Source organism: Pseudophryne corroboree, chromosome 2, assembly GCF_028390025.1.
Source record: "Pseudophryne corroboree isolate aPseCor3 chromosome 2, aPseCor3.hap2, whole genome shotgun sequence".
In the NCBI taxonomy this organism is placed as follows: domain Eukaryota; kingdom Metazoa; phylum Chordata; class Amphibia; order Anura; family Myobatrachidae; genus Pseudophryne; species Pseudophryne corroboree.
In genome coordinates this window covers 652,073,241-652,097,837 of record NC_086445.1, presented here as the reverse complement: position 1 = coordinate 652,097,837, position 24,597 = coordinate 652,073,241, and the positions used below count along the sequence as shown (strand labels likewise).

General features: G+C 48.5%; 1 protein-coding gene across 2 annotated transcripts in view; it reads left to right on the top strand.

Annotated features, from left to right (window-relative positions):
• The window catches only part of TBC1D22B (TBC1 domain family member 22B), a 415,975-nt gene that overhangs the window by 89,481 nt on the left and 301,897 nt on the right, over nt 1–24,597 (top strand). For both annotated transcript variants that reach the window (XM_063955013.1, XM_063955012.1), the window contains one exon: nt 1,611–1,894. In XM_063955013.1, the coding sequence (XP_063811083.1) occupies nt 1,611–1,894 (284 nt within the window). The remainder of the gene's footprint in view (nt 1–1,610; nt 1,895–24,597) is intronic.

Genomic DNA, 24,597 nt, shown 5'->3' with positions numbered 1-24,597 from the left:
GAGGGGCATAGAGGGAGGAGCCAGTGCACACCAGATAGTACTAAATCTTTCTTTAGAGTGCCCAGTCTCCTGCGGAGCCCGCTATTCCCCATGGTCCTTACGGAGTCCCCAGCATCCACTACGGACTACGAGAAATAGATTTACCGGTAAGCAAAATCTTATTTTTAATTATATTAAATTGGTAAAATGTAAGTATCATGCAGATTAAGCTGTTAGTCATTATCCAAGAATAAGATAGTGGGAGAGGAGTAAGGGTGTTTCCTATTAGCCGCAATAACCCGTTTCCGTGCAAAAAACTGACTTACCACAAAATGAAAAAAACGCTATCCAGTTAGCAGAGAGACCTTTTCCTACAATAATTTATGCAAATTTCACTTCACCTACTCTGAGCATGTGAAAACTTGGGGAATATCCATATTTTAAGGCAAAAATGACTAATTAGGCACTTAGAAGTTTTAAATTATTTTTAATTGCCCAATAATGATATGTCAGTTTGGGGGTGAAAAAGTATAAAGTGATGGAATTTTGGGTTCAATGTATAGGATATGTATATTGGGATGCTTTGTGAGTGGGACAAGTGTTTTTAAAGTTCCATAGAATGACCCAAATATATACTTATGCCCATTTTTATGTACCCTGAATTCAATTTGAGCAGTTATTTTACTGAAAAAAACTTATAATAGTATTCCTTTTTTGTTAAATAGCTATTTGACCCAATTTAAGTGCCCCAAATATAGTTAATATGACCTATAATACATTTCTGTAATGTTGACCTATGTTATTTTAGCATTAGTTTGAGGTACAGGCTGATTTCCTCATTTTTACCCTGATTTTCCACCTGTTTTTTTTCACCAAAGGCACGTTTGGAATAGGATGGGTTGAAAAATGGGAGCTTGTATACGGCAATTGTCGTGCGATAGAAGAGAAACAAATTTGTGAGACATACTGGTGCAATTGTAGGCTAATTGGATAACTACTTTTATGTCATTTCAAAGTGACTGTCAAGTTAACAACATGTTTATTAGGTAGCTAACAAAAGTGTAATAAAATGTACAATCTGTTTGCCGATCATTTACAAGCCCTCTGGACAGGCACTGTAAATTGCCCCTCTTTCCCATTGTAAGAGCTTCTGGTTGTTGGTCTGGGTGTAGTACGGTATGCCGGCGCTCGGGCTCCCGGCGACCAGCATACCGGCGCCGGGAGCCCGACCGCCGGCATACCGACAGCGTGGCGAGCGCAAAAGAGCCCCTTGCGGGCTCGCTGCGCTCGCCACACTGCGGGTACGGTCTACGCGCGCCACACTATTTTATTCTCCCTCCAGGGGGGGGGGGGAGTCGTGGTCCCCCACGAGAGAGAATAGTTGTCGGTATGCCGGGTGTCGGGATTCCGGCGCCGGTATACTGAGCGCCGGGATCCCGACATTCGGCATACAGAAGACCACCCGTTGGTCTCAGTTCCTTTTCTGGTTATATTGCTCTGCTTTACACACAACTATAAAGGGAAATTGGATGGTAGTTTGCCATTACTGCTGCTGCTTAAAAAATATTTATAAAAAATCTATATATTTCTTTTTATCTTAATTTTAAAAATTGATGCTGTGTATTTTACAGTTTCCGATCCAATCACTCGCGGGTACACATTCGCCATCTTAAGAATAGAAAAGCCTCCAGTTTCCATGAATTTGCAAGGAATACGAGTGATGCATGGGACATTGATGATGATGGAGAAAGTGAAGAGATTCTGCACTCCAAGTCCTATCAGACTCTTGGCTCTAAAATGGCTGATGTTACAGATGTGGAGATCACGGAGTCTAACTTCAGAATGCCAGAAGAAAATGCTGGCCAGACGGTTGTGAAGTCTGTTAGTGAAGATCATCTGCAAAGAGTCCCAGCAGGTAAGTATGTAGGTGCCCACTATAGATAAATAATTTGGTCACACCCATTAGATGGCAAAAAGAACAGTCATACAAATTGCATGCAATCATAGTTTTAATGAAGGTCTAATTATCCGTATGGTGTGGGTAGAATAAAAAAATAAATCTTTTTACTATTTGATATAATGAAAGTCTCTACAAAAAGAACCTAATCAGTGGCGTATCTATAATGGTTACAGTGTGTCTGATGCACACAGGCCCCTGGGTCCAGGGGCCTTCACTCATTTATTTTAATACTTGCTTACCTCTTCGTAGTCCCCTGCCAGCGGCAGCAGTGCTGCACAAATCACCGTGAAAATGGAGCGGTGGGCATTTCTCTGCCATTTTGTTCATGCACAATAGGAAAATCTCCAGGAAAATGTCCACTATGCGATTTCACCGGAGACCTGCGCATGCATACTAGTGACCAGAGTCTCTGCGCTTCCAGCTAGAGAAGAGGAGTGCCCAGATGAAAGGCACACACGGGCCTCCTCTCTTAATATTCCCCTGGACCTGATGGTCCGAAAATGTCCCTTTGCAGTAAAGAATTGGGTAGTTTGAGTTGCTAAATAAATCAATAGTTTTTGTAGGTTGACTGGCTTTTTCCATGTTTGCTGAGTGAGTCAGAGTATGGGGAAGATACATTTGCAAGATACTGCCATTAGATGCCTTATTGAGGTCAGTTCACCTAAGATATTGAGTGAAAGTCCTAGGCATAGTGCAAAAAATGTTTTTGTTTTTTTATTGGGGTCGGAGAAGCTCTACAGTTTTGTTCTTTATAACTTCAATTAGGAAAGGCGCGTCTCCCTAATCTGCAAGGCCACTATTTTAATTTCCTTTCTGGTGGGCATTGCTTACTGGGGGTTATAGTGACTAGGCACTGGAGCAGGCAAATAACTACTGGACTGATGCTCCAACACTCCTCAAACACTTCACGTTTACATGATGTACCCTAGAGGCACAATGCTGTTCTGCAGCATTACTTATTGTTTACAGGAGCGCTGTTGTCTTTTTGCAGGAGTTAACAGAACCTATTAGAGTAAGACTACTGGCACCAGTCTTCAGTTAGCAGGGATACTTGGATGGGTCAGCTTATTTTGTCTGTCCCAGGACCATGAAGTTGGGTGACAGGAGCTGCTAGCCACATCCGGAGAGTCCCCCAATTTAAGTGTTGACACCTTACCTGCAAGTAGTGCTGAATTGTTTGCAGTCACCACGTCTGTCTGCCAGCACTCCAGTGACTGCTAATTTTTGGTCCAGTGGGTTCCCTACTGCTGTAGCCCTGCACTAGTTAAGTTAGTGGCTAGGAACCCCTATCCTATGGACAGTGCCATCTATCTTCCTGACCAGGAAAGGAGAGTCCCCTGCCCTTTTACAGTTGCTTCTCCTTCTTGGGCTTTTCAGTGTCTCCTCTCCATTTTGGGGGGGTGACGCGTCCAGGATCTCTGTCTTAGATGGTACCACAGGTGATCTGATGCTGCTTCCTTGGACGCAGTTTGTGACGCCTCCTAATGCATTACCATATAAGTGCTATCGCTGCTGCTTCCATGTAAGCAGCAGTGATAACCTCTCAGTCCAAATCTGAATCACTTCCTGAAAAGTGGTAGTGGGGGGTTCCTTCTGTTGTCTGTATCCCTATATTGATATTGACCAAATCTACGGCCATTGTTATTGCCAGTGCAACTAACAGCGGTCACGGCAGGAAGTGAGGCCATTCTCAAAGCTACCTTTAGTATTGTTGGGGCCTCTTAGTCTAGAATTGACAGGTACTTTGGTCAGTGACGCCAACCTGATGCAGGTGGGTGGTCATGACGTTGGTTTCACTCAAGCTACCACTACAAGATTATTGGAATAGTGTTATTGCAGTCGTCGGACGCTTACAGTGTTCTTAAAAATCTATCCACATTTATTACACATATGTAGCATGGGCCTCTCCAAGCACGTGAATTTATAGAGCACAGAGATAACACTGATGAACGTTTAGAATTTGAGAAAATAACTGTAGGGTTAAGTTACAAAGTAAAACAGGTAAATTAAAAAGAAATAGTTATGAAATGCACAGATTGAATTAAAGTAAATAAAAGGAAATGCAATGTCAGAACCCTAAATTATCTTACTCTGAGTGGTCTGTGTGGGTAGACCACCTGAGGCAGAAGGTTAGGCCCCTCCTAGCATGAAGCTACTCCCTTGTTGAGTGAACACTCAGTACTGAGGGCTTCTGATCCTTATAGTCCTGCAACCACTCTTCTTCCAGCAGCACTCCACCCTTTCCAGGCTGAAAAGGACTGCTTCCTTTGTCCTCGCAAGACTTGTGTAGATGCAAATTAGTTGGTCTCCAGGGACACTTAACGTCTTGTCTTTCTTGCTTGAGAATTGTATTCTGCTATTCAGGAAGTTGGGCAGATGGGAACTCAAGGGGACATGGCTTAATAATTATACCTTTTATGTAGGATATTGGATCCCCCAATTTGGATAGTTTTTTTTTTTATGGCAGGAAAAGCTAAATGAAAGACTGATAAGTTGACCCTCTCCAAGCTTGCTTGCTTGCTTGTCTGTGTCCAAGGGCTTGAACAAGGGTCCCCCCTACTGTGGAAAGCAAACATTATTTCTCTGACGTCCTAGTGGATGCTGGGACTCCGTCAGGACCATGGGGATTAGCGGCTCCGCAGGAGACAGGGCACAAAAATAAAAGCTTTAGGACTAGGTGGTGTGCACTGGCTCCTCCCCCTATGACCCTCCTCCAAGCCTCAGTTAGGTTTTTGTGCCCGTCCGAGCAGGGTGCAATCTAGGTGGCTCTCCTAAAGAGCTGCTTAGAAAGAAAAGTGAAGAGGTCCAGAAACCGGCGGCAGAAGACTTTTCAGTCTTCATGAGGTAGCGCACAGCACTGCAGCTGTGCGCCATTGTTGTCAGCACACTTCACACCAGCGGTCACTGAGGGTGCAGGGCGCTGGGGGGGGGGGCGCCCTGGGCAGCAATATTAATACCTTGTTCTGGCTAAAAATACATCACATATAGCCCCTGGGGCTATATGGATGTATTTAACCCCTGCCAGGTCTCACAAACACCGGGAGAAGAGCCCGCCGAAATAGGGGGCGGGGCCTATCTCCTCAGCACACAGCGCCATTTTCCTGCACAGCTCCGCTGCGAGGAAGGCTCCCAGGACTCTCCCCTGCACTGCACTACAGAAACAGGGTAAAAAAACAGAGAGGGGGGGCACTTTTTTGGCGATATTGATATATTAAGCTGCTATAAAGGAAACAACACTTCTGTAGGGTTGTTCCTATATATTTATAGCGCTTGGGTGTGTGCTGGCAAACTCTCCCTCTGTCTCCCCAAAGGGCTAGTGGGGTCCTGTCTTCGATAAGAGCATTCCCTGTGTGTCTGCTGTGTGTCGGTACGTGTGTGTCGACATGTATGAGGACGATGTTGGTGTGGAGGCGGAGCAATTGCCGGTAATGGTGATGTCACCCCCTAGGGAGTCGACACCGGAATGGATGGCTTTGTTTATGGAATTACGTGATAATGTCAGCACGTTACAAAAATCAGTTGACGACATGAGACGGCCGGCAAACCAGTTAGTACCTGTCCAGGCGTCTCAGACACCGTCAGGGGCTGTAAAACGCCCTTTACCTCAGTCGGTCGACACAGACCCAGACACGGACACCGAATCTAGTGTCGACGGTGAAGGAACAAACGTATTTTCCAGTAGGGCCACACGTTATATGATCACGGCAATGAAGGAGGCTTTGCATATCTCTGATACTGCAAGTACCACAAAAAGGGGTATTATGTGGGGTCTGAAAAAACTACCTGTAGTTTTTCCTGAATCAGAGGAATTGAATGAAGTGTGTGATGAAGCGTGGGTTAACCCCGATAGAAAACTGCTAATTTCAAAGAAGTTATTGGCATTATATCCTTTCCCGCCAGAGGTTAGGGCGCGCTGGGAAACACCCCCTAGGGTGGATAAGGCACTCACACGCTTATCAAAACAAGTGGCGTTACCGTCTCCTGAAACGGCCGCCCTCAAGGATCCAGCTGATAGGAGGCTGGAAACTACCCTGAAAAGTATATACACTCATACTGGTGTTATACTGCGACCAGCCATCGCCTCTGCATGGATGTGCAGTGCTGGGGTGGTTTGGTCGGATTCCCTGACTGAAAATATTGATACCCTGGATAGGGACAGTATTTTATTGACTATAGAGCAATTAAAGGATGCTTTTCTTTATATGCGAGATGCTCAGAGGGATATTTGCACTCTGGCATCGAGAGTAAGTGCGATGTCCATATCTGCCAGAAGAAGTTTATGGACGCGACAGTGGTCAGGTGATGCGGATTCCAAACGGCATATGGAAGTATTGCCGTATAAAGGGGAGGAATTATTTGGGGTCGGTCTATCGGATTTGGTGGCCACGGCAACAGCCGGGAAATCCACCTTTTTACCTCAGGTCCCCTCCCAACAGAAAAAGACACCGTCTTTTCAGCCGCAGTCCTTTCGTTCCTATAAGAACAAGCGGGCAAAAGGACAGTCATATCTGCCCCGAGGCAAAGGAAAGGGTAAGAGAGTGCACCAAGCAGCTCCCTCCCAGGAGCAGAAGCCCTCCCCGGCTTCTGCAAAGCCCTCAGCATGACGTTGGGGCTTTACAAGCGGACTCAGGGGCGGTGGGGGGTCGACTCAAGAATTTCAGCGCACAGTGGGCTCACTCACAGGTGGACCCCTGGATCCTGCAGGTAGTATCTCAGGGTTACAGGTTGGAATTCGAGAAGTCTCCCCCTCGCCGGTTCCTAAAGTCTGGTCTGCCAACGTCTCCCTCAGACAGGGCGACGGTATTGGAAGCCATTCACAAGCTGTATTCTCAGCAGGTGATAGTCAAGGTACCCCTCCTACAACAGGGAAAGGGGTATTATTCCACACTATTTGTGGTACCGAAGCCGGACGGCTCGGTAAGACCTATTCTAAATCTGAAATCTTGGAACCTGTACATACAAAAATTCAAGTTCAAGATGGAGTCACTCAGAGCAGTGATAGCGAATCTGGAAGAAGGGGACTTTATGGTGTCCCTGGACATCAAGGATGCTTACCTGCATGTCCCAATTTGCCCTTCACATCAAGGGTACCTCAGGTTCGTGGTGCAAAACTGTCATTATCAGTTTCAGACGCTGCCGTTTGGATTGTCCACGGCACCTCGGGTCTTTACCAAGGTAATGGCCGAAATGATGTTTCTTCTTCTGCGAAGAAAAGGCGTATTAATTATCCCTTACTTGGACGATCTCCTGATAAGGGCAAGGTCCAGAGAACAGCTGGGGGACGTAGTAGCACTAACCCAAGTAGTGCTGCAACAGCACGGGTGGATTCTGAATTTTCCAAAATCTCAATTGACCCCGACGACACGTCTGCTGTTCCTGGGAATGATTCTGGACACGGTTCAGAAAAAGGTGTTTCTTCCGGAGGAGAAAGCCAGGGAGTTATCCGAACTTGTCAGGAACCTCCTAAAACCAGGAAAAGTGTCTGTGCATCAATGCACAAGAGTCCTGGGAAAAATGGTGGCTTCTTACGAAGCGATTCCATTCGGCAGATTCCACGCACGAACTTTTCAGTGGGATCTGCTGGACAAATGGTCCGGATCGCATCTGCAGATGCATCAGCGGATAACTTTGTCTCCACGGACAAGGGTGTCTCTTCTGTGGTGGTTGCAGAGTGCTCATCTGTTAGAGGGCCGCAGATTCGGCATACAGGACTGGGTCCTGGTGACCACGGATGCCAGTCTGAGAGGCTGGGGAGCGGTCACACAGGGAAGAAACTTCCAGGGAGTGTGGTCAAGCCTGGAGATGTCTCTTCACATAAATATACTGGAGCTAAGAGCGATTTACAATGCTCTAAGCCTGGCAAAACCCCTGCTTCAGGGTCAGCCGGTGTTGATCCAGTCGGACAACATCACGGCAGTCGCCCACGTAAACAGACAGGGCGGCACAAGAAGCAGGAGGGCAATGGCAGAAGCTGCAAGGATTCTTCGCTGGGCGGAAGATCATGTGATAGCACTGTCAGCAGTGTTCATTCCGGGAGTGGACAACTGGGAAGCGGACTTCCTCAGCAGACACGATCTACACCCGGGAGAGTGGGGACTTCATCCAGAAGTCTTCCACATGATTGTGAACCGTTGGGAAAAACCAAAGGTGGATATGATGGCGTCCCGCCTCAACAAAAACCTGGACAGGTATTGCGCCAGGTCAAGAGACCCTCAGGCAATAGCTGTGGACGCTCTGGTAACACCGTGGGTGTTCCAGTCAGTGTATGTGTTTCCTCCTCTGCCTCTCATACCAAAAGTACTGAGAATTATACGGCAAAAGGGAGTAAGAACGATACTCGTGGCTCCGGATTGGCCAAGAAGAACTTGGTACCCGGAACTTCAGGAGATGCTCACGGAAGATCCGTGGCCTCTACCTCTAAGACGGGACCTGCTTCAGCAGGGACCGTGTCTATTCCAAGACTTACCGCGGCTGCGTTTGACGGCATGGCGGTTGAACGCCGAATTCTAAGGGAAAAAGGCATTCCGGAAGAGGTCATCCCTACCCTGGTAAAAGCCAGGAAGGAGGTGACTGCACAACATTATCACCGCATTTGGAGAAAATATGTTCCGTGGTGTGAGGCCAGGAAGGCCCCGACGGAGGAATTTCAACTGGGTCGATACCTACATTTCCTGCAAACAGGATTGTCTATGGGCCTCAAATTAGGGTCCATTAAGGTTCAAATTTCGGCCCTGTCGATTTTCTTCCAGAAAGAATTGGCTTCAGTTCCTGAAGTCCAGACTTTTGTAAAAGGAGTACTACATATACAGCCCCCGGTTGTGCCCCCAGTGGCTCCGTGGGATCTTAATGTAGTTTTGGATTTTCTCAAATCTCATTGGTTTGAGCCACTCAAATCGGTGGATTTGAAATATCTTACATGGAAAGTAACCATGCTACTGGCCCTGGCTTCAGCCAGGAGAGTGTCAGAATTGGCGGCTTTATCGTATAAAAGCCCATATCTGATTTTCCATTCGGACAGGGCAGAACTGCGGACGCGTCCTCAGTTTCTGCCTAAGGTGGTTTCAGCGTTTCACCTGAACCAGCCTATTGTGGTGCCTGCGGCTACTAGCGATTTGGAGGATTCCAAGTTGCTGGACGTTGTCAGGGCATTGAAAATATATATTTCAAGGACGGCTGGAGTCAGAAAATCTGACTCGCTGTTTATACTGTATGCACCCAACAAGCTGGGTGCTCCTGCTTCTAAGCAGACGATTGCTCGTTGGATTTGTAGCACAATTCAACTTGCACATTCTGTGGCAGGCCTGCCACAGCCTAAATCTATCAAGGCCCATTCCACAAGGAAGGTGGGCTCATCTTGGGCGGCTGCCCGAGGGGTCTCGGCATTACAACTCTGCCGAGCAGCTACGTGGTCGGGGGAGAACGCGTTTGTAAAATTCTACAAATTTGATACCCTGGCTAAAGAGGACCTGGAGTTCTCTCATTCGGTGCTGCAGAGTCATCCGCACTCTCCCGCCCGTTTGGGAGCTTTGGTATAATCCCCATGGTCCTGACGGAGTCCCAGCATCCACTAGGACGTCAGAGAAAATAAGATTTTACTTACCGATAAATCTATTTCTCGTAGTCCGTAGTGGATGCTGGGCGCCCATCCCAAGTGCGGATTGTCTGCAATACTTGTACATAGTTATTGTTACAAAAATATCGGGTTGTTATTCTTGTGAGCCGTCTGTTCAGAGGCTCCTACGTTTGTCATACTGTTAACTGGGTTCAGATCACAAGTTGTACGGTGTGATTGGTGTGGCTGGTATGAGTCTTACCCGGGATTCAAAATCCTTCCTTATTGTGTACGCTCGTCCGGGCACAGTATCCTAACTGAGGCTTGGAGGAGGGTCTTGGGGGAGGAGCCAGTGCACACCACCTAGTCCTAAAGCTTTTATTTTTGTGCCCTGTCTCCTGCGGAGCCGCTAATCCCCATGGTCCTGACGGAGTCCCAGCATCCACTACGGACTACGAGAAATAGATTTATCGGTAAGTAAAATCTTATTTTCCAAGGTAGTTAAGTCAGAATACAGGTTGAGTATCCCATATCCAAATATTCCGAAATACGGAATATTCCGAAATACGGACTTTTTTGAGTGGGAGTGAGATAGTGAAACCTTTATTTTCTGATGGCTCAATGTACACAAACTTTGTTTAATACTCAGTTATTAAAAATATTGTATTAAATGACCTTCAGGCTGTGTGTGTAAGGTGTATATGAAACATACATGAATTGTGTGAATGTACACACACTTTGTTTAATGCACAAAGTTATAAAAAATATTGGCTAAAATGACCTTCAGGCTGTGTATAAGGTGTATATGTAACATAAATGCATTCTGTGCTTAGATTTAGGTCCCATCACCATGATATCTCATTATAGTATGCAATTATTCCGAAATACGGAAAAATCCGATATCCAAAATTCCTCTGGTCCCAAGCATTTTGGATAAGGGATACTCAACCTGTATATGTTCTCGGCGGACAGGATGCCGGCTGTCAGTATCCGGACAACAGCACCCCGCCCGCCAGCATGCCGACAGCGGGACGAGTGCAAAGAGTCCCCATACAGGCTCTGTGGCTTGCTGCGCTTGCCATAGGTTCTGATTCCGTCTGTCGACATTTTTGGGATTCTGGGGCGTCTGTATCCTGACCGCTGTGATCCCGACAGCCGGCAAATTAACTCCATCACGTTTAGCCATCAAAAGATTCTTAATTAACACCTCGCCACTTGGTTCATCAATGTAGACACAGTATTGAACTTAGCAGCTCATACCACATAGACATTCATGAAATAACATTTTGGGTGAACTATAGTAATTCACATCACTGTCATGGCTGCGTTATTACTCATAGGACCATAATCAATTTACCCAGGGCACATAGAATGAATACAGTCAAGACACGTGACTTTGAGGAATTGCCGCAACCCATGGCAGTGGCTACAGGTATTCAATCTAATGTTGCTGGTGGACCTGATAACAGCATCTTGATAGTCAGGCAGCGCACTCGAGATACAATGTAGCACATAGGCGCTCCATTATATTCAATGGTGGGAACTTTGCGTCAGCGGTTGACCTCGAGGTTACTTGCGGTCAACCGCTGACCGCAAAGTTCCCACCATTGAATATAATGGAGCGCCTATGCGCTATGCGCCGCCTGACAGCTCAGACGCACACAGCCAATCAGGAGAGTACCACGACTTGGCGCTCCCTGATTGGCTGAAGGGACCCTCTTTGACAGCAGTCACGGGGGGTCCCGTCAGTCGGGGAAAGGGGTCCCATGTGTAAACATGGGACCCCTTTCAGTGCGTGGATCGGGTTTTGCGTAATATTATTTTGCCAAGTACGTGGATTACAAGCAGAAGAGGACAGATCTACACAGGATTTTTGTGAGTATAATTTTATTTACAGGTAACCCGTGGATTCTACTGGTGAAGAGGACCGACACTTCGTATCAACATAGGTAAATATGTGTGTCGGTGTGCATGTATGTAATAAAGTTTTACTGTCACGGTGTGTGTGTACTGTTTTTATTTGGGTATTTCTCTAACGTCCTAGAGGATGCTGGGACTCCGTAAGGACCATGGGGAATAGACGGGCTCCGCAGGAGGCATGGGCACTTTAAGAAAGACTTTGGACTCTGGGTGTGCACTGGCTCCTCCCTCTATGCCCCTCCTCCAGACCCCAGTTTTAGACTGTGCCCAGAGGAGAATGGGTGCACTGCAGGGAGCTCTCCTGAGTTTCCAGCTTAGAAAGCATTTTTGTTAGGATTTTTTCTCATTTTCAGGTAGCACTGCTGGCAACAGGCTCCCTGCATCGAGGGACTGAGGAGAGAGGAGCAGACCTACTTAAATGATAGGCTCTGCTTCCTCGGCTACTGGACACCATTAGCTCCAGAGGGAATGAACACAGGTTCGTCCTGGGCGTTCACCCCAGAGCCGCGCCGCCGTTCTCCTCACAGAGCCAGAAGAAACGAAGACAGAAGACGTCTCAGGCGGCAGAAGCCTTCAGAGCTTCACTGAGGTAACGCACAGCACCGCAGCTGTGCGTCATTACTCCACACACCTCACACACTCCGGTCACTGTAAGGGTGCAGGGGGGGGGGGGGGGGGGCGCCCTGGGCAGCAATAAAACACCTCTCCTATGGCAAAAGTCTATATACATGTACAGGTGGGCACTGTACATGTATTTCTCTATCGTCCTAGTGGATGCTGGGGTTCCTGAAAGGACCATGGGGAATAGCGGCTCCGCAGGAGACAGGGCACAAAAAGTAAAGCTTTTCCGATCAGGTGGTGTGCACTGGCTCCTCCCCCTATGACCCTCCTCCAGACTCCAGTTAGATTTTTGTGCCCGGCCGAGAAGGGTGCAATCTAGGTGGCTCTCCTAAAGAGCTGCTTAGAGAAAGTTTAGCTAGGTTTTTTATGTTACAGTGATTCCTGCTGGCAACAGGATCACTGCAGCGAGGGACTGAGGGGAGAAGGAGTCAACTCACCTGCGTGCAGGATGGATTGGCTTCTTGGCTACTGGACATCAAGCTCCAGAGGGACGATCACAGGTACAGCCTGGATGGTCACCGGAGCCGGGCCGCCGGCCCCCTTGCAGATGCTGAAGACAGAAGAGGTCCAGAATCGGCGGCTGAAGACTCCTGCAGTCTTCTAAAGGTAGCGCACAGCACTGCAGCTGTGCGCCATTTTCCTCTCAGCACACTTCACACGGCAGTCACTGAGGGTGCAGGGCGCTGGGAGGGGGGCGCCCTGGGAGGCAAAATGAGTACCTATAAAGGCTAAAAATACCTCACATATAGCCCTAGAGGCTATATGGAGATATTTAACCCCTGCCTGATTTCTCAAAATAGCGGGAGACGAGCCCGCCGGAAAAGGGGCGGGGCCTATCTCCTCAGCACACGGCGCCATTTCCTCTCACAGCTCCGCTGGTCAGGACGGCTCCCAGGTCTCTCTACAGAAACAGGGTAAAACAGAGAGGGGGGGCAAATTTATGGCGATATTTTTATATAACAAAGCAGCTATAGGGGAGCACTTATTATAAGGCTATCCCTGATATATATATAGCGCTTTTGGTGTGTGCTGGCAAACTCTCCCTCTGTCTCCCCAAAGGGCTAGTGGGTCCTGTCTTCATTAGGAGCATTCCCTGTGTGTCTGCTGTGTGTCGGTACGTGTGTGTCGACATGTATGAGGACGATATTGGTGTGGAGGCGGAGCAATTGCCAAATATGGGGATGTCACCTCCTAGGGGGTCGACACCAGAATGGATGCCTTTATTTATGGAACTACGGGATAGTGTCAACACGCTAAAGCAGTCGTTTGACGACATGAGACGGCCGGACAATCAATTAGTGCCTGTCCAGGCGACTCAAACACCGTCAGGGGCTGTGAAACGCCCTTTGCCTCAGTCGGTCGACACAGACCCAGACACAGGCGATGACTCCAGTGGTGACGGTGACGAATCAACCGTATTTTCCAGTAGGGCCACACGTTATATGATTTTGGCAATGAAGGAGGCGTTACATTTAGCTGATACTACAGGTACCACTAAACAGGGTATTATGTGGGGTATGAAAAAACTACCTATAGTTTTTCCTGAATCAGAAGAACTAAATGACGTGTGTAATGAAGCGTGGGTTGCCCCTGATAAAAAGCTGATAATTTCAAAGAAATTATTGGCATTATACCCTTTCCCGCCAGAGGTTAGGGAGCGCTGGGAAACACCTCCTAGGGTGGACAAGGCGCTAACACGCTTATCTAAACAAGTGGCGTTACCCTCTCCTGAGACGGCCGCACTTAAAGATCCATCAGATAGGAGGATGGAAAATATCCAAAAAAGTATATACACACATGCAGGTGTTATACTACGACCAGCTGTAGCAACTGCCTGGATGGGCAGTGCGGGGGTAGTTTGGTCAGAATCCCTGATTGAAAATATTGATACCCTGGACAGGGACAATATTTTACTGTCGTTAGAACAAATAAAGGATGCATTTCTTTATATGCGTGATGCACAGAGGGATATATGCACACTGGCATCACGGGTAAGTGCTATGTCCATTTCGGCCAGAAGAGCTTTATGGACGCGACAGTGGACAGGCGATGCGGATTCAAAACGGCATATGGAAGTTTTGCCGTATAAGGGGGAGGAGTTATTTGGAGTCGGTCTATCAGATTTGGTGGCCACGGCTACAGCCGGGAAATCCACCTTTCTACCTCAAGTCACTCCCCAACAGAAAAAGGCACCGACTTTTCAACCGCAGCCCTTTCGTTCCTTTAAAAATAAGAGAGCAAAGGGCTATTCATATTTGCCACGAGGCAAAGGTCGAGGGAAGAGACAGCAACACGCAGCTCCTTCCCAGGATCAGAAGCCCTCCCCGGCTTCTACAAAAGCCTCAGCATGACGCTGGGGCTTCTCAAGCGGACTCGGGGACGGTGGGCGGTCGTCTCAAAAATTACAGCGCGCAGTGGGCTCACTCGCAAGTAGATCCCTGGATCCTGCAGATAATATCTCAGGGATACAGGTTGGAATTAGAGACAGATCCACCTCGCCGTTTCCTGAGGTCTGCTTTACCAACGTCCCCCTCCGAAAGGGAGACGGTGTTGGAAGCCATTCACAAGCTGTACTCTCAGCAGGTGATAGTCAAGGTACCTCTTCTGCAACAAGGGAAGGGGTATTATTCCACTCTTTTTGTGGTACCGAAGCCGGATGGCTCGGTAAGGCCTATTCTAAATCTGAAGTCCTTGAACCTGTACATAAAGAAGTTCAAGTTCAAAATGGAGTCACTCAGAGCAGTGATAGCGAACCTGGAAGAGGGGGACTTTATGGTATCCTTGGACATCAAGGATGCGTATCTCCACGTTCCAATTTACCCCTCACACCAGGGGTACCTCAGGTTCGTTGTACAAAACTGTCACTATCAGTTTCAGACGCTGCCGTTCGGATTGTCCACGGCACCTCGGATCTTTACAAAGGTAATGGCCGAGATGATGATTCTTCTTCGAAGAAAAGGCGTATTAATTATCCCATACTTGGACGATCTCCTAATAAGGGCGAGGTCCAGAGAACAGCTAGAGATGGGATTAGCACTGTCTCAAGAAGTGCTAAAACAGCACGGGTGGATTCTGAATATTCCAAAATCCCAGTTAATGCCGACAACTCGTCTGCTGTTCCTAGGGATGATTCTGGACACGGTTCAGAAAAAGGTTTTTCTCCCGGAGGAAAAAGCCAAGGAGTTATCCGAGCTTGTCAGGAACCTCCTAAAACCAGGAAAGGTGTCTGTACATCGATGCACAAGAGTCCTGGGAAAAATGGTGGCTTCTTACGAAGCGATTCCATTCGGCAGATTCCACGCAAGAATTTTCCAAAGGGATCTGTTGGACAAATGGTCAGGGTCGCATCTTCAGATGCACCTACGGATAACCCTGTCTCCAAGGACAAGGGTGTCTCTTCTGTGGTGGTTGCAGAGTGCTCATCTATTGGAGGGCCGCAGATTCGGCATACAGGATTGGATCCTGGTGACCACGGACGCCAGCCTGAGAGGCTGGGGAGCAGTCACACAAGGAAGAAACTTCCAGGGAGTATGGACGAGCCTGGAAACGTCTCTTCACATAAACATTCTGGAACTAAGAGCAATATACAATGCTCTAAACCAGGCAGAACCTCTGCTTCAGGGAAAACCGGTATTGATCCAGTCGGACAACATCACGGCAGTCGCCCATGTGAACAGACAGGGCGGCACAAGAAGCAGGAGGGCAATGGCAGAAGCTGCAAGGATTCTTCGCTGGGCAGAGAATCATGTGATAGCACTGTCAGCAGTGTTCATCCCGGGAGTGGACAACTGGGAAGCAGACTTCCTCAGCAGACACGATCTTCACCCGGGAGAGTGGGGACTTCATCCAGAAGTCTTCCACATGCTGGTAACCCGTTGGGAAAGACCAATGGTGGACATGATGGCGTCTCGCCTCAACAAAAAACTGGACAGGTATTGCGCCAGGTCAAGAGATCCGCAGGCAATGGCTGTGGACGCGCTGGTAACGCCTTGGGTGTACCAGTCGGTGTATGTGTTTCCTCCTCTGCCTCTCATACCAAAAGTATTGAGAATTATACGGCAAAGAGGCGTAAGAACGATACTAGTGGTTCCGGATTGGCCAAGGAGGACTTGGTACCCGGAACTTCAAGAGATGATCACGGAAGATCCGTGGCCTCTACCTCTAAGGAGGGACTTGCTTCAGCAGGGTCCCTGTCTGTTTCAAGACTTACCGCGGCTGCGTTTGACGGCATGGCGGTTGAACGCCGGATCCTAAAGGAAAGAGGCATGCCGGAAGAAGTCATTCCTACTTTGATTAAAGCAAGGAAGGAAGTAACCGTGCAACATTATCACCGAATTTGGCGAAAATATGTTGCGGGGTGCGAAGATCGGAGTGCTCCGACGGAGGAATTTCAACTGGGTCGATTCCTACATTTCCTGCAATCAGGATTGTCAATGGGTCTCAAATTGGGATCTATTAAGGTTCAAATTTCGGCCCTGTCGATTTTCTTTCAAAAAGAATTGGCTTCAGTCCCTGAAGTCCAGACCTTTGTTAAGGGAGTGCTGCATATACAGCCTCCTGTGGTGCCTCCAGTGGCACCGTGGGATCTAAATGTGGTTTTGGACTTCCTAAAATCTCATTGGTTTGAACCACTAAAAAAGGTGGATTTGAAATATCTCACATGGAAAGTGACCATGCTTCTAGCCCTGGCTTCTGCCAGGAGAGTGTCAGAATTGGCAGCTTTATCTTACAAAAGCCCATATCTGATTTTCCATTCGGACAGGGCAGAACTGCGGACTCGTCTGCATTTTCTCCCTAAGGTGGTGTCAGCATTTCATCTGAACCAGCCTATTGTAGTGCCTGCGGCTACAAGTGACTTGGAGGACTCCAAGTTACTGGACGTTGTCAGAGCATTAAAAATATATATTGCAAGGACAGCTGGAGTCAGAAAATCTGACTCGTTGTTTATATTGTATGCACCCAACAAGATGGGTGCTCCTGCGTCTAAGCAGACGATTGCTCGTTGGATCTGTAGCACAATCCAACTTGCACATTCTGTGGCAGGCTTGCCACAGCCTAAATCTGTAAAGGCCCACTCCACAAGGAAGGTGGGCTCATCTTGGGCGGCTGCCCGAGGGGTCTCGGCATTACAACTTTGCCGAGCAGCTACGTGGTCAGGGGAGAACACGTTTGTAAAATTTTACAAATTTGATACTCTGGCTAAGGAGGACCTGGAGTTCTCTCATTCGGTGCTGCAGAGTCATCCGCACTCTCCCGCCCGTTTGGGAGCTTTGGTATAATCCCCATGGTCCTTTCAGGAACCCCAGCATCCACTAGGACGATAGAGAAAATAAGATTTTACTTACCGATAAATCTATTTCTCGGAGTCCGTAGTGGATGCTGGGCGCCCATCCCAAGTGCGGATTATCTGCATAAGTTGTACATAGTTATTGTTAACTAATTCGGGTTATTGTTAAAGGAAGCCATCTTTCAGAGGCTCCGCTGTTATCATACTGTTAACTGGGTTTAGATCACAAGTTGTACGGTGTGATTGGTGTGGCTGGTATGAGTCTTACCCGGGATTCAAAATCCTCCCTTATTGTGTACGCTCGTCCGGGCACAGTACCTAACTGGAGTCTGGAGGAGGGTCATAGGGGGAGGAGCCAGTGCACACCACCTGATCGGAAAAGCTTTACTTTTTGTGCCCTGTCTCCTGCGGAGCCGCTATTCCCCATGGTCCTTTCAGGAACCCCAGCATCCACTACGGACTCCGAGAAATAGATTTATCGGTAAGTAAAATCTTATTATAAAAGAGCCCCTGCCATTTTTTAGTAATTTTGAGCGGGACAGAAGCCCGCCGCCGAGGGGGCGGGGCTTCTCCCTCAGCACTCACCAGCGCAATTTTCTCTCCACAGCACCGCTGAGAGGAAGCTCCCTGGACTCTCCCCTGCTTGACACACAGTGAAAGGGGGTTTTAAAGTAGAGGGGGGGCACATTATTGGCGTTTATACATTAAGCAGCGCTACTGGGTAAACAATCTGTGTTTCTCTAACGTCCTAAGTGGATGCTGGGGACTCCGTAAGGACCATGGGGATTAGCGGCTCCGCAGGAGACTGGGCACAACTATAAAGAAAGCTTTTAGACTACTGGTGTGCACTGGCTCCTCCCACTAAGACCCTCCTCCAGACTTCAGTTAGATTCTTGTGCCCGGCTGAGATGGATGCACACTAGGGGCTCTCCTGAGCACCTAGAAAGAAAGTATATTTAGGTTTTTCATTTTACAGTGAGATCTGCTGGCAACAGACTCACTGCAGCGAGGGACTAAGGGGAGAAGAAGCGAACCTACCTAACAGGTGGTAGTTTGGGCTTCTTAGGCTTCTGGACACCATTAGCTCCAGAGGGATCGACCGCAGGACCCGACCTTGGTGTTCGTTCCCGGAGCCGCGCCGCCGTCCCCCTTACAGAGCCAGAAGCACGAAGAGGTCCGGAAAATCGGCGGCAGAAGACTTCGGTCTTCACCAAGGTAGCGCACAGCACTGCAGCTGTGCGCCATTGCTCCTCATGTACACCTCACACTTCGGTCACTGATGGGTGCAGGGCGCTGGGGGGGGGGGCGGGTGCGCCCTGAGGGCAATATGACACCTTGGCTGGCAAATATACATCATATATAGTCCTAGAGGCTATATAGATGTAAAATTACCCCTGCCAGTATTCCAGAAAAAGCGGGAGAAAGTCCGCCGAAAAGGGGGCGGGGCTTCTCCCTCAGCACACTGGCGCCATTTTTCCCTCACAGCTCCGCTGGAAGGAAGCTCCCTGGCTCTCCCCTGCAGTCTGAATACTACAGAAGGGTAAAAAAGAGAGGAGGGGCACTAAATTTAGGCGCAGTATAGATATATATATATATATATATATATATATATATATATATATATATATATATATATAAGATATATAAAAAAGCAGCTATAAAGGAAAACACTCATTGATAGTGGGATCCCAGTGTTATATAGCGCTCTGGTGTGTGCTGGCATACTTTCTCTCTGTCTCCCCAAAGGGCTCTGTTGGGTCCTGTCCTCTGTCAGAGCATTCCCTGTGTGTTTGCGGTGTGTCGGTACGGCTGTGTCGACATGTTTGATGAGGAGGCTTATGTGGAGGGGGAGCAGATGCCTGTAAATGTGATGTCACCCCCTGCGGGGTCGACACCTGAGTGGATGGTGCTGTGGAAGGAATTACGTGATAGTGTCGACTCCTTACATAAAAGGTTTGACGACATACCTAATGTGGGACAGCCGGCTTCTCAGCCTGTGTCTGTCCAGGCGTCTCAAAAGCCATCAGGGGCTCTAAAACGCCCGCTACCTCAGATGGTTGACACAGATGTCGACACGGATACTGACTCCAGTGTCGACGACGAGGAGACTAATGTAACTTCCAGTAGGGCCACACGTTACATGATTGAGGCAATGAAAAATGTGCTGCACATTTCTGATGTTACCCCCGGTACCACAAAAAAGGGTATAATGTTTGGAGAGAAAAAACTACCAGTAGCTTTTCCTCCATCTGAAGAGTTAAATGAAGTGTGTGAAGAAGCGTGGGCTTCCCCTGATAAAAAGCTGGTAATTTCTAAGAGGTTACTAATGGCGTACCCTTTCCCGCCAGAGGATAGGTCACGCTGGGAAACATCCCCTAGGGTGGATAAAGCGCTCACACGCTTGTCAAAGAAGGTGGCACTACCGTCTCCGGATACGGCCGCCCTGAAGGAATCTGCTGATAGAAAGCAGGAGGCTATCCTGAAAAATATATATATATACATACACACACACAGGTGTTATATTGAGACCGGCTATAGCTTCGGCCTGGATGTGCAGTGCTGCTGCGTGGTCAGATTCCCTGTCAGAAAATATAGATACCCTAGACAGGGACACTATTTTGCTAAACATAGAGCATATAAAAGACGCACTTTTATACATGAGGGATGCACAGAGGGATATTTGCCGGCTGGCATCCATAATTAGTGCAATGTCCATTTCTGCCAGGAGAGGGTTATGGACTCGGCAGTGGACAGGTGATGCAGATTCCAAACGACACATGGAAGTTCTGCCTTATAAGGGTGAGGAATTGTTCGGGGATGGTCTCTCGGACCTCGTTTCCACAGCAACAGCTGGGAAGTCTACATTTTTACCCCATATTCCCTCACAACCAAAGAAAGCACCGTATTATCAGGTACAGTCCTTTCGGCCCAATAGGGGCAAGCGGGTTAAAGGCGCGTCCTTTCTGCCCAGAGGCAGAGGTAGGGGAAAGAAGCTGCAGCATACAGCCAGTTCCCAGGAGCAAAAGTCCTCCCCCGCTTCCTCTAAGTCCACAGCATGACGCTGGGGCTTCACAGGCGGAGCCAGGTACGGTGGGGGCCCGTCTCAAAAATTTCAGCAATCAGTGGGCTCGCTCACGGGTGGATCCCTGGATCTTTCAAGTAGTATTTCAGGGGTACAAACTGGAATTCGAGACGTCTTCCCCCCCCCCCCCCCCCCCCCCGCCGTTTCCTCAAACCTGCCTTGCCAACCACTCCCTCAGGCAGGGAGGCAGTGTTACAGGCAATTCAAAAGCTGTATTCACAACAAGTGATAGTAAAGGTGCCCCTACTTCAACAAGGAAGGGGTTACTATTCCACAATGTTTGTGGTACCGAAACCGGACGGTTCGGTGAGACCCATTTTAAATTTTAAATCCTTGAACACATATATAAAAAAATTCAAGTTCAAGATGGAATCGCTCAGGGCGGTTATTGCAAGCCTGGACGAGGGGGATTACATGGTATCGCTGGACATCAAGGATGCTTACCTACATGTCCCCATTTACAATCCTCACCAGGAGTACCTCAGGTTTGTGGTACAAGATTGTCATTACCAATTCCAGACGTTGCCGTTCGGTCTCCACGGCTCCGAGGGTCTTTACCAAGGTAATGGCCGAAATGATGATACTCCTTCGAAAGAAGGGAGTTTTAATTATCCCGTACTTGGACGATTTCCTGATAAAGGCGAGGTCCAGAGAGCAGTTGTTGGTAGGGGTAGCACTATCTCGGGAAGTGCTACAACAGCACGGCTGGATTCTAAACATTCCAAAGTCACAGCTGGTCCCTACGACACGCCTGCTGTTCCTAGGGATGGTTCTGGACACAGAACAGAGAAAAGTGTTTCTCCCGGAGGAAAAGGCCAAGGAGCTGTCATCTCTAGTCAGAGGCCTCCTAAAACCAAAACAGGTGTCGGTGCATCACTGCACGCGGATCCTGGGAAAATTTTTAGCTTCCTACGTAGCGATTCCATTCGGCAGGTTTCATGCAAGAACCTTTCAGTGGGACCTGTTGGACAAGTGGTCCGGATCGCATCTTCAGATGCATCGTCTGATAACCCTGTCTCCGAGGACAAGGGTGTGTCTGCTGTGGTGGCTGCAGAGTGCTCATCTTCAAGAGGGCCGCAGATTCGGCATACAGGACTGGGTCCTGGTGACCACGGATGCCAGCCTTCGAGGCTGGGGAGCAGTCACACAGGGAAGAAACTTACAAGGACTATGGTCAAGTCAGGAGACTTCCCTGCACATAAATATTCTGGAACTGAGGGCCATTTACAATGCCCTAAGTCAGGCAAAACCCCTGCTTCAAAACCAGCCGGTACTGATCCAGTCAGACAATATCACGGCGGTCGCCCATGTAAATCGACAGGGCGGCACGAGAAGCAGGACGGCGATGGCAGAAGCCACAAGGATTCTCCGATGGGCGGAAAATCACGTGTTAGCACTGTCAGCAGTGTTCATTCCGGGAGTGGACAATTGGGAAGCAGACTTCCTCAGCAGGCACGACCTCCACCCGGGAGAGTGGGGACTTCATCCAGAAGTCTTTCAAATGATTGTAAACCAGTGGGAAAAACCACAGGTGGACATGATGTCGTCCCGCCTAAACAAAAAGCTAGAAAAATATTGCGCCAGGTCGAGAGACCCGCAGGCGATAGCTGTGGACGCTCTGGTAACACCGTGGGTGTACCGATCGGTTTATGTGTTCCCTCCTCTTCCTCTCATACCAAAGGTACTGAGGATAATAAGGAGAAGAGGAGTAAGAACTATACTCATTGTTCCGGATTGGCCAAGAAGAGCGTGGTATCCAGAACTTCAAGAAATGATGTCAGAGGACCCATGGCCTCTACCGCTCAGACAAGACCTGCTGCAGCAGGGGCCCTGTCTGTTCCAAGACTTACCGCGGCTGCGTTTGACGGCATGGCGGTTGAACACCGGATCCTGAAGGAAAAGGGCATTCCGGAGGAAGTCATTCCTACGCTGATTAAAGCTAGGAAAGAAGTAACCGCAAACCATTATCACCGCATATGGCGAAAATATGTTGCGTGGGGTGAGGCCAGGAAGGCCCCAACGGAAGAATTTCAGCTGGGCCGGTTCCTGCACTTCCTACAGTCAGGGGTGACTATGGGCCTAAAATTGGGTTCCATTAAGGTCCAGATTTCGGCTCTATCGATTTTCTTCCAGAGAGAATTGGCTTCACTACCTGAAGTTCAGACTTTTGTTAAGGGAGTGCTGCATATTCAGCCCCCTTTTGTGCCTCCAGTGGCACCTTGGGATCTCAACGTGGTGTTGGATTTCCTAAAGTCACATTGGTTTGAGCCACTAAAAACCGTGGATTTGAAATATCTCACGTGGAAAGTGGTCATGTTGTTGGCCTTGGCTTCGGCCAGGCGTGTTTCAGAATTGGCGGCTTTGTCATGTAGAAGCCCTTATCTGATTTTCCATATGGATAGGGCAGAATTGAGGACTCGTCCCCAGTTTCTCCCCAAAGTGGTATCAGCTTTTCATCTGAACCAACCTATCGTGGTGCCTGCGGCTACAAATGACTTGGAGGCTTCCAAGTTGTTGGATGTAGTCAGGGCCCTAAAAATGTATGTTTCCAGGACAGCTGGAGTCAGAAAGACTGACTCGCTCTTTATCCTGTATGCGCCCAACAAGTTGGGTGCACCTGCTTCAAAGCAGACTATTGCTCGCTGGATTTGTAGTACGATTCAGCTTGCACATTCTGCGGCTGGACTGCCGCATCCTAAATCAGTAAAAGCCCATTCCACGAGGAAAGTGGGCTCTTCTTGGGCGGCTGCCCGAGGGGTCTCGGCTCTTCAACTTTGCCGAGCTGCAACTTGGTCAGGGGCAAACACGTTTGCAAAATTCTACAAATTTGATACCCTGGCTGAGGAGGACCTTGAGTTTGCTCATTCGGTGCTGCAGAGTCATCCGCACTCTCCCGCCCGTTTGGGAGCTTTGGTATAATCCCCATGGTCCTTACGGAGTCCCCAGCATCCACTTAGGACGTTAGAAAAAATAAGAATTTACTCACCGGTAATTCTATTTCTCATAGTCCGTAGTGGATGCTGGGCGCCCATCCCAAGTGCGGATTGTCTGCAATACTTGTTTATAGTTATTGCTTAACTAAAGGGTTATTGTTGAGCTATCTGTTGAGAGGCTCAGTTGTTATCATGCTGTTAACTGGGTATTGTATCACGAGTTATACGGTGTGATTGGTGTGGCTGGTATGAGTCTTACCCGGGATTCAAAATCCTTCCTAATTGTGTCAGCTCTTCCTGGCACAGCATCCTAACTGAAGTCTGGAGGAGGGTCTTAGTGGGAGGAGCCAGTGCACACCAGTAGTCTAAAAGCTTTCTTTATAGTTGTGCCCAGTCTCCTGCGGAGCCGCTAATCCCCATGGTCCTTACGGAGTCCCCAGCATCCACTACGGACTATGAGAAATAGAATTACCGGTAAATTCTTATTTTTTCTCCAGGGTTATATAGCGCTGGGGTGTGTGCTGGCATACTCTCTCTCTGTCTCTCCAAGGGGCCTCAGGGGGAACCTGTCTTCAGAAAAGAGATTCCCTGTGTGTGTGTGAAGTGTGTCGGTACGTGTGTGTCGACATGTTTGACGAGGAAGGCTCACCTAAGGAGGAGGGGGAGTGCATGATGGTCATGTGGCCGTCGGCAACGCTGACACCGGACTGGGTGGATATGTGGATCTTGAATGCAAATGTAAATTTACTGCATAAACGATTAGACAAGGCTGAAGCGAGGGATCAGTCAGGTAGTCAGACCATGCCTGTCCCTGTGGCACCAGGACCTTCGGGGTCTCAAAAACGCACCATATCCCAGATCACTGACACAGATACTGACTCTAGTTGCGACTATGAGGATGCAAAATTACAGCCAAAGGCGGCGAAAGGTATTCGTTACATGATTATTGCCATTAAAGAGGTTTTGCATATCACTGAGGAACCCCTTGTCCCTGACACGAGGGTACGCATGTATAATGGGAAAAAGCCTGAGGTCACTTTTCCGTCCTCATTTGAACTAAGCGACTTGTGCGAAAAGGCTTGGGAATCTCCAGATAGGAGACTACAAGTTCCCAAAAGGATTCTTATGGCGTATCCCTTTCCACAAAAGGACAGGATACGATGGGAATCTTCGCCGAAGGTAGACAAGGTGCTGACACGCTTATCCAAGAAGGTGGCACTGCCTTCTCAGGATACAGCTTCCCTCAAGGATCCTGCTGATCGT